The sequence below is a fragment of the Stegastes partitus genome, unplaced genomic scaffold, assembly GCF_000690725.1.
Source record: "Stegastes partitus isolate 25-593 unplaced genomic scaffold, Stegastes_partitus-1.0.2 Scaffold614, whole genome shotgun sequence".
Taxonomy (NCBI): domain Eukaryota; kingdom Metazoa; phylum Chordata; class Actinopteri; family Pomacentridae; genus Stegastes; species Stegastes partitus.
In genome coordinates this window covers 185,401-195,864 of record NW_007578345.1, presented here as the reverse complement: position 1 = coordinate 195,864, position 10,464 = coordinate 185,401, and the positions used below count along the sequence as shown (strand labels likewise).

General features: G+C 43.1%; 1 protein-coding gene across 1 annotated transcript; it reads left to right on the top strand.

Moving 5' to 3' along the window:
* The first annotated feature begins 1,053 nt into the window (after positions 1-1,053).
* On the top strand, positions 1,054-9,603 carry eps8l3a (EPS8 signaling adaptor L3a). The gene is made up of 18 exons (XM_008289435.1): positions 1,054-1,118; positions 1,219-1,292; positions 1,382-1,446; positions 1,535-1,693; positions 4,764-4,913; positions 4,998-5,062; positions 5,142-5,209; positions 5,298-5,422; positions 6,178-6,283; positions 6,427-6,500; positions 6,579-6,653; positions 7,422-7,567; positions 7,641-7,895; positions 8,123-8,213; positions 8,293-8,400; positions 8,764-8,843; positions 9,228-9,360; positions 9,451-9,603. The coding sequence occupies exons 1-18, from the start codon at positions 1,054-1,056 to the stop codon at positions 9,475-9,477; spliced, it is 1,866 nt and encodes a 621-aa protein (XP_008287657.1). The 3' UTR covers positions 9,478-9,603.
* Positions 9,604-10,464: the final 861 nt, after the last annotated feature.

Here is a 10,464-nt window from a genome sequence, read left to right as displayed (position 1 = left end):
AATTCTTCCTGGTTAATGTTTGCCGACATGCGGTGGACATAGAGTCAGGAGGCCAGGTGGACGGCTGCTGAGTCCAACCTACAGATTGATTTTAGAAGCTAAAAAGAAGAAGAAGTGAAGTGATACAAGCCTGATTAGATTTCCTGTTCTGTTCTGTTGCCTGCTCCTTCTCCAGTATTTGCTCCATAGATATAGTAAACATGCTAAAGGGACATCAGGGGAAAAACACCTGAAAGAATTAAAAACCTGAATAGATGAGGAACATACATAAAAAAAAGAAAAAATGACAACGAGAACATTCTTGCTGACATAATGCTGATAAGACCTAAAGTCCTGGAAGCTGTTCACTTTTTCCAGGGTGAGGTGATTTCCTCGGTATCTGCTAACCTTTGGTCACATGGGATGCCACACTGAGGATCTCACACCCACATAGGCTCCATATAGCACAAATCATTTGGCTACCGGCAGCGGACTTTGTCCTTCTCCTTTATGAGGAAGTCTTGGGCGCAGATTGACGAAGAGAAGAAGATCGAAATATGAGTTGTGCTAAACTATACATAGGGAAGTAAGAGCGACACCGAACAGCCGACAGCTGAAGGTAAGAAGCTGTGAGGATAAATCTCAGCAGGATTTGTTTGTTTGACTAAATGATGTGTTGTGAGGCGTGCTGAGAGTTTAGATTTCATTAAAGACAATTAGAACCAAATCATCACAACCTTCTCCTCAGAGTATCTTAAGAACATATGGAAATCATGGACAACAGTGTTTAGATTTACAGAGAAATGTGTTTTGAACAGACTATTTGTGTTTGAAACCTGTTTTCTTTGTTTTATCTGTTCAAGCGGACCATCCACCACCGTTCATGTCATATGTTACATAACAACGCCACCTGATAAACCTTTGTCAGCTTAAAATAAAGATTAAAGGCACAAGAAAGCTGCTAAAATCAAAGTTTAATGGATGTATTTTTGATCAGTTCTGGTGAGTCAGCTCATATCGCTGACGTCATGCCTTTATGGTGTGTGTTGTTCACTGCAGGTGTGTTAGGTCAGGATGTTCAGGACTAACAGCCCCTTCAGCCATGAAACCAGCAGCTATGCAGGATCCATCCCGTCCACGTACGTATTTCACAGTCTGGCTTCTCGAGAGCGATTTATTGTTATGTCTTCATTAATCAGCAGATCGTTCATGTAATTGTGCTGTTTCCTGTTGTGACAGCGGTTATTCCACGATGGATGAGATATCATCTCAGGTATCAAGTCTGTCGAAGCCCAGCGCAAAGTCAATTTACTGTAAGTTAACTCTGCCGGCCTTAACGAGGGATTCCAGCTGTTTACTTTAATCTGTGACGAATACAGAGCTCTGCTTTCTGCTTCAACAGTGCAGAGGATGGAGTACGCAACGTCAATAAACAAGATGATGGACAAGTTTCAGTACAGAGTGGAGGTACAGCCGTGGAATGACATCGTCTTTATCTTACAGATGTGACGCCCTGATTGCTGCTGTGTTTATTCTGAATGTCTCCGTATTGCAGCACTTATTCACTTGTGACCTGGACGGGAGGGAGATGAGGAACATCAGAGACTGTGTGGAGCGTCTGAAGCTGCTGGATGAGATGGGTCGCGTGTGGGGTCAGAACATGCTGCTGGAGCTGCGAGATGCCAACCTGCTGCTCACAGACATCGAAAGCAAGGTAAACAAATCAGGAGATAAAAGTGAAGCGGAGTCTCTGACAACCTCCCTCTATCCACAAAGCATGACGGGTTTCAGGTGAATGTAAATTAGATGTTCAGGAATTTGACAAATATATTGACAGTCTTTAAACTCAACAAACAAATGAGAGAATGTTTTTTGAAGTTAGTTTAGTTTGTTTTTATTCATATGTTCATAAAGCAAATCATCTCAAGGCTCCTCACACGGTGGGTGGAGACCCGTTAACTTTATAGCAGAAAGAGAAGCTCAGTAAATCCAAATAATTCCTTTTCAGCAGCTCCTCTGGCAGCAGTGGGGAGAAAAGACACTCGCCTTTAACGGAAACAAACCTCAGACAGAACGAGGGCCGGGGAAGGCGGTCATCTGCCTCCATCAGTGATGGAGCTCCGTCATTAAGAGCTTTGTGTTTGAGGAGAAATTACATTCTGGGTTTTACAGGGAGCTGCTGCAAAGAAGCTAATATTTGGCCAAGATGATAAAAAGGAATTAAAATACTTGAGTCTAGAAGTAACTCTTCAATTTGTCACCTGTCTGTAAAATGCCACTGTTGGTATTAACAGGAGGAAAGAGAAACCAGAAACCTGGAGACACTGTGTGTTATCCACAGTAATAAAATATATATATATATATATATAATAAAAGCATATTCATGAAACCTCTAACTATGTAAAACCTCTATTCTGAAGCTAAGCTTTCTAACAGTCCAGTAAGACTACCTGTGGTCACAGTTTTTCCCAGCAGGCTTTTGTTTTTCAGACAAAGAATAACAACAGAAACACGTGCGTCTTTGTCATTTAAATATTTAAAAAAAAACAATTACACATTTAGGTTCTTTCAGAGATTTGTTATAGGTCTACTGGAAATATATCAGAATCTGCTGCCTCAAAAAACATACATACAGCAACTTGAATGATCAGTTTTATTGATTTAAAAAGCTGTGTTCATCAAAGCTTCTAAATCCTAACTTGTCATGAGTGATTTCGACCGACTACAGCTGAGGACTCCTGTGTGCACAACATGTTAAATCCAGCATACAGTTATGTCACTGCCATGATCAGAAAGAAAACACAAGCTACCACCTGCTGCTGCTGACAGCTGGTCAGGATGGTCAAGAGTCAACCAGGGTTCACCAAAAGGCAGGTTTGCCATGAATGAGAAGCTGCTGGATCACAATCACAGTCAAGTGTGTTTTATATCCCCATGAACTGAACCTCTGCCTCCAGAAGCAGCACCTTAAAACTGGACTGAAGTTTGCTGCTGATCACATGGACAAATAAAAGGCCTTCTGGAGGAAAGTTATCTGTTCAAATGGAACAAAAGCTGAGCTGTTTGGCCACAATGAGCAGAAACATGTTTGGATGAGAGAAGGTGAAACCTTTAACCCAAGAACACCAAACCTGCTGTGGAGCACGGTGGCGGCAGCATCATGCTCTGGAGCTGTTCTGCTGCCAGTGGAACTGATGCTTTACACAAAGTAAATGGAATAATGAAGCAGGAGGATAACCTCCACGTTCATGAGAAAACCTAAAAGCATCAGCCCAAAGGCTGGGTCTTGGACCGCCTTGTGTGTTCCAACAAGAAAATGACCTTAAACACACAACAAAAGTGGTAAAGAAATGGTTAAATCAGGCTAGAATTAACCTTTTAGACTGGCCTTCCAAAGTCAAGTCAGTTTTATTTGTACAGTGCAGTTAACAACATACGCCATCTCACAGCGCTGAACACAGTCAGGTATAGACCTTACACATTCAAACAGAGAACCCAACAATCCAAAACTGCCTTTGGACCTCCTCTGAGCAAGTGGTCGGCAATGGTGGGAAGAAACCCAAACCTCTCACTGGTTCCCAGCATTTTGGATCAGCTGAAGGTTTTTGAGAGAATTTTTGGGACATCCTGATAAAAGGGAATCACAACAGTCCAGTCTAGAAGTTCTAAATGATGGACTAGTTTGTCAGCATCACTCTGAGACAGGATGCTCCTGATTTTTACAATACTACGTAGATGAAAGAAGGCTGTCCTACAAACTGGTTTTATATGTCTATTGAAGGACATGTCCTGGTCAAAAATAACTCCAAGATTTTTTACAGTAGACCTGGAAGCCACGGCGATGCCATCTGGAGCAGCTATCTGGTTTCATCGTGTGTGTCTGAGGTGTTTAGGGCCAAATACAATAACCTCAATTGTCTGGATTTAAATGAAAGAAATTCTAGGTCATCCAGGTCTTTATGTCCTTCAGACATGCCTGGAGTTTGACCAACTGAATGGTTTCATTTGGCTTCATTGATAAATATAACTGGGTGTTGTCTGCATAACGGTGGACATTTATGCAGTGCTTTCTTATAATACTGCCTACAGGGAGCATGTACAAGGTAAATGATATTGTTCCTAACACGGAGCCCTGTGGAACTCCATAACTAGCATCATTAACATGAACCAACCGGAATCTGTCTGATAAATAAGATTTAAACCAGTTCATCAATAGTCACAACTTAAACCTCATCGAGAATCTGTGGATTGTGTTAAAGAAACTAATTCATGCCAACAGACTGAGTTGAACTGCATCAGTTCTGTCCAGAGGTTGAAGCTACAGTTTGCCAGAAGCTTGTGGATGGCCACTGAAGGCATCTAGTTTAGGGTCAAACTTGTCAAGGGATGTTTAACCAAATATTAGCTGTGCTGTGTGTATACTTTATCTATGAAAGAGCCAAAACGCATGATGTTGTTTTTGGTGACAAAATGATTCCACCATCAGAATATTTAGAGTCATAGAAGTCAGTGGATATGCAAGACTTCCATGACAGTCATTGTCTTTACAGGTGTATGTAAGCTTTTGTTCATATTTGATGGTGGGAACAAGAGATGTCACGTCCCAGAGTCAATGTGAATCTGATTTATTACGCTGTAGGAAAGACTGATGCAACAACAGACAAATTATACGACCGGGTGGTGTGTTATCTAGCAGCCTACAGCTGAGTCATCCACAGGAGAATCTCAGCATTCAGGATGACTTTATGACAGCGGTTTCTGCTCACACTGCTGTGTTTTCTCAGGAGGAGCTGGACTCTCTGGCTGTCAGCGACATCCAGGAGCTGGAGGCTGTGCTGGACGCTGGCGGGTTTAACTCGCTGCTCACGGTGTCGGTCCAACAAAGGAGGAAACACACCACGAAGGTCTACCTGTTCCAGTGTGATGATATCAGGGTGAGGACACGTGGAGACGACGGTTGTTACCACGTCTGATAAGAGAAAGACACGACCAGTGACTGTCGGTTCTGTTGTTTGCAGGCTGATTATGTCCAAAAGAGTCTCTCACAAGCGCTGTTACGCAAGAGAGGGAACGCAGACATCAGGTAAAGCAGCTTCTCCATACGCTCTAAGTGTTGTTGTTGTTTTTTGTCATGATTTCACCCCTCACACCTTCTGAAGCAGGAACACAGCGAAACCACCGTCTAAACCTCCTGCTGAGCCGGTGCCACAGTGGATCGGTCCGGACTATGGTGAGCCTGTGACCGGACACACAGCACCCATACAGCTGATGATTGTTAGTGACGGCTTTCTCAATGATTCTGGTTCTGTGTCTGAAAGATGAGGATTCGCCCGAGTCCGACCTGGAGGATGACAGAACTTTAACAGAGGTTCCGACTCCGCCGCCCTCTTACCGTATAGAACCTTTACCTCCTCGCCGGTACACAGAGCTGGACAGGAATGTGGTGAGTGTCCTTCATACAGCTCCTCCTAAAAGCATACATCCTTCCTTGGACATTTAGCTCTTATTGGGTTTTTTTAAAACATTGAATCATAAACTTATTTGGACAAAAATTTACAAAAAGACTCTTTCATGTCAAAGTGAAAACAGATCTTTGCAAAGTGATGTCCATTAATTAAAACAAGTGATTGCATAAGTATTCAACCAGTAATTCTGTGAATACTTATGCAGTCACTTATTTTAGATTTTTTTGATTGTTATGGGGGCTGCAAGGTGGCGCAGTTGGTTAGCACTGTTGCCTCGCAGCAAGAAGGTTGCCGGTTCGCGTCCCGGTGGGGGCACCGGAATCTTTCTGCGTGGAGTTTGCATGTTCTCCCCGTGCAGCGTGGGTTCTCTCCGGGTTCTCCGGCTTCCTCCCACACAGTCCAAAAACATGCTGAGGTTAATTGGTGATTGTAAATTGTCCGTAGGTGTGAATGTGAGTGTGCTTGGTTGTCTGTCTCTAAGTGTAGCCCTGTGATAGACTGGTTACCTGTCCAGGTGAACCTGCCTTCACCCTGAGTCAGCTGGGATAGACTCCAGCCTCCCATGACCCTGGTGAGGATTAAGGTGTAGAGATGATGGATGGATGATTGTTATGGAGTAATTGATCCTGTGAAGACCTGCGACTCTTTTGTTGTTGCATATTTGAATCAGAAAACATTCAGTGACATTTAGGAGGAGCCCAACATGACATCTTTTTTTCCTCTTATTTTACAGGATATTTTGAATCATATTTTGGGTGACATAGAAATCTTCATGGGACAAGTAGCTGCAGCAGAAGCTAAAAATGCAAAGAAGAAGAAGAAAAAGAAAAAAGGAAAAGGTAAGTTCATGCAGCATTTAATGGCAGAAACAAAACAAGTGCATTGCTTATTCAGGAGTATTTTATATTAAACCAGTTGCTTTTTATTGTAGAAAATATCCGCTGTGGGGTCTAAATCTTGCATATATATATTTGTCTTTCAGTCATAGAGGGCATGCCACCCAGAGAAGAGTTTGCAACATGTCTCCATCAAGTCAAATGTGGTCTCAACCTTCTGGTTCGTATCTTCATTCACAGTCATCTCAGTCTGTGTTGCTCCCGTTCGCTCTGTAATTGTGCGTCTTTCCTTCGACAGGGCGAGCTGAAAGGACAGATCAGTAGCCCCAGTGCTGGTGACTTTGTCCACTCCTTCTTCTCCACCATAGGATTCGTAAGTGACGCCTCAGGTTTCAGCTTTAACTGACTTGATGTTTAGAAACACCATCAAAAAGTTCCAAATGCTCTTTTCTTATACAGCAAGTACAACATTAAGCTTTAGGGATTCTGCAGGGGAAGAAAGAAAAAGTACAAATTACTGGGAAAACAACAACAACAAACAAACAAAACACAGCACCGGCTCAGATTTACACACAAAACACCAGAGGTCACAGTTAGGATGTGCAATAAGTGTGTTGAGGAAAATCCCTGCAGCGTGATGAGCCGTGACTCACCAGACTCTACGTATCATAAGTTAATGTTTTTCTAGAGTGGCTCTTTTTTGACTCTAAAGTCTGACTGCTAGCCATTAGCCGTTAGCATGTTTTACCTAGTTTACTGGAATAAATGTTCGTCCTTGCAAGAAGAACAGAGTGCAGCGCCTTGGTTATCGATTCTGCATATTTAGTTACGAGGCCCAAGGTGGACTTTTCCATGTTGCACATTTCCACAGGCTGTTCAAACATTTGTGCTTCAGTGCATCATGTCAGGGATGAGTTCATTCAGCCTTTAACATAAATGTTTTAACACCTCTTTGTTCATGTTTCCTCTCTATAGTTAAAGGATAGATCACGTGTATATGTCAGATATTGACCATTATGTTGTCTTATCAGATGGCTGTAGAGCTTTAATCCAATGTTCAGACACTTCTTGAGTAAATCTGGCTCAATAGCAGAGCAGGATGTGCACAAAACCGGCTTCGTTCACTCTTTGTCCTCACCAGGTGGTGTCTCACTGCCCTGAAGATCTGCCGCCGTCCATCGTGGCGCCGCTGCTGACGCCGTACTGCATCCGTCTCATGAGCGAAGAGGCGTCAACAGAGGAGGACACGCTGTGGCAGAGTCTGGGAGACGCCTGGAACATCCCCAGGTTTGTAACCTCACATTTTATCTCTCACTGAATGTGTTGTCAGGATGATACTCAGGTGTGACAATATTACCAGCACCCAGTGGCCAGAGGATGACGAGGACATCCCAACCTATACCCTGGAGTTCTCTGATGGCTGGCAGCCTCCTGAAGTAAGTGCAGAACCTGAACCCAGTGAACCTGTGAGGAGACCAGCAAATTCACCACCTGCTCCCAGGCAGCCTGAGAGGAGGCAGGAGAACCCGCCGCCTTCACCCAGGCAGCCTGAGAGGAGGCAGGAGAACCCACCGCCTGCACCCCGCCAGGTAAACTTTAAACCTCCAGGTAGCTTGTGAGCATCGTGTCCTGGCTCTTAATTCTAGTTAAACTTAACTAAAGAAGAAGAAGGAAAGTTAAGACCATTTACCTTTTCTGCACAGACTGTCGCCAAATGGACACCACCACCACGGCCTCCACAGCAGAAGCGGTACGCACAAGAACACGAGTTATGATTCAAGGTAACAGGAAGATGTTTAAAACCTGGAGGTTCTTATGTTGTTGACTTTGATGTGCTTGCAGCCCAGGTGAGGGAAAGCAGATGCGCGTGAAGCACGACTTCACGTCCAGAAACAGCAGAGAGCTCAGCGTCAGTAAAGGAGAAGTGGTGGAGGTGAGGCAGCTGCTTCCTTTTAGTGATGAATAGAAAGCTCCACGGCTCTAAAGTTAACATGTGCTTCATTCCTCTGCAGCTGCTTGACATGTCGAAGCAGTGGTGGAAGGTGAGGAACCGCAGAGGGGAGGAAGGATTCATACCCAACAACCTTCTGGAGTCTGATGAGGACAAACCTGACGAGGAGGTGGTGAGCGCTCAGCAAACACTAAAACGACTCAGTGGAGTAGAAGACTCAAAAAGTGAAATAGTCACTGAGAGAGTTAATGAAAACGGTCCACATGAAGGATGAGAAGGATGTGATTCTCAGATTACTGCTCGTTAATTTTACATCTCTGGCTGATGTTTATTTGTATAAATCGGAGCAGAAAAATCGAGGAGAAGAAGAAAAAATAGCCGACTGTGCAAACACAATGACAGTAAAACACGACACACTGGTTATGTGTGGATATGTTTTTTCTTCTTCAAACTGTTTACCAGGTATTTTGATGTGAGATAATCCTATGTACATTTAACTGAAGCCTCAGTGCATTACGTTTCCTTTTCCAAGGAGGTTTCTCCCGTCCTGACGAAGAAGGCCAAACCAGCAGAAGTGAAAGCCTGGCTGGAAGACAAGGGCTTCAGCAAAATGTAAGTACATCCACCGAGTAAACATAAATGATGGCTACACAATACCCACATGAATAATTTATTAGTGACACGTGACTTATGAAAATGAAAATCCTCTGATGAGCTGCTTCAGTGCTGGATGATGATGTAGCTCCCCAGTTACAGCGTGTTTGGATGAACAACAGCTTTCTCATGCAGACTCAACATCAGAACAAATTCAATACTAGCAGGCAGAAAAACAAAAGCTCTTCGCCGGTGTGACAGCTCTGCAGAACCCAGTCATAAAGCTGATTGTGGTGTAACTTGACACAGAAAACTTTCCCCTATCTGGCATTGCTTGGTTTGGTAATCATTGATTAATCTACCAGCGATTATTGACGGATCAGTGTTGCTTATCTCCTGCAGCACCGTGCGCTGCCTGGGTGTGCTGAGCGGCTCCATGCTGCTGGGGATGACCAGAGAGGAGCTGAAGTCGGTTTGTCCAGAGGAAGGCGGGCGAGTCTTCTACCAGTTACAATTAGTGAAGTCCACCTTGGCTGTGAGTCAGAGAACACGGCGCAGCTTCATTCGTTTGTAGCGTCCATGTAGAAACGTTTCTGGTGACGACTCTCTCTCTCCAACGCTCCAGGTCGCCGCCTTAGAAAGATCCCCTTGACAGTGAAGAGGACATGAAGGAGGACGCAGGAGAAGGAGATCTTCAGTCGGGAGATGCTGTAAACCTTCAGCTAATGTTCAGCAACACCAGGTTTACAGCGCGTTAGAGTTTATTCTTGTTTGAAATCAAGAAAGTTCCAACATGTTGTCTCATATAATGTAAATGTCACTTTAGAATATACGTGAATAATGAAGCTATCTGGAAATGTTTCAAGCAGACATGTAATCAAATCAGAACATCTGATGTGGAGACCGGCAGACGCTGGATTTTGTTCTTAACCTGTTATTGCTGCATTGATCGACATTGTTTGTACAGTCGTCCTCAGATTTATTCATCCCCTTCCATTAAAGAAAAGGCAAAATTCACACTCAAATAACTAGAAACTGAAAAAAATAATAATAAATAAAAATTTTCTAAATTATAATTTAGTGAAACAAGACATTACCTTTAAATTGTGGTTGAAAAGAATAATTAAAAAAAAAAAAACGTCCTGGACTAATAAGAGCACTTTGCTGATGAGCAGTGAAACCAGAATACCTGTCAACAGGTGCAGAAGTCTGACTGAGAGTTACAGGAAACACCTGAAGGCAGTGATTGGCTCAGAGGGTTGTTCAACTAAATATTAGTTCACAGGTCCATCATGCTGGTTTGATTATTTTTGTTGTTTTTTTAAAATATTTCTGTTGAACCACAATTCAAAAGCAACATCACGATTTTCATTACATTTTTATTTATTATTATTTTTGTCAATTTCAACTTATTTCAGTTGTTTTTTTCCTTCTTTAATGGGAGGATATGAACACATCTGACTGTATATATTGATGGACTAACGGTTTATTAGCTTTCCAGCAACGTTTAAGATATTGAGTTAGCAACATTATCCTAAAGACACCCCCTGATATGTGCTCTGCTACATGTGCTGCACACAGTGCTGTTGAAAACAACTGTCGGAGCTGCTCGGTTGGACAAACTGGTACCAGTTCAAAC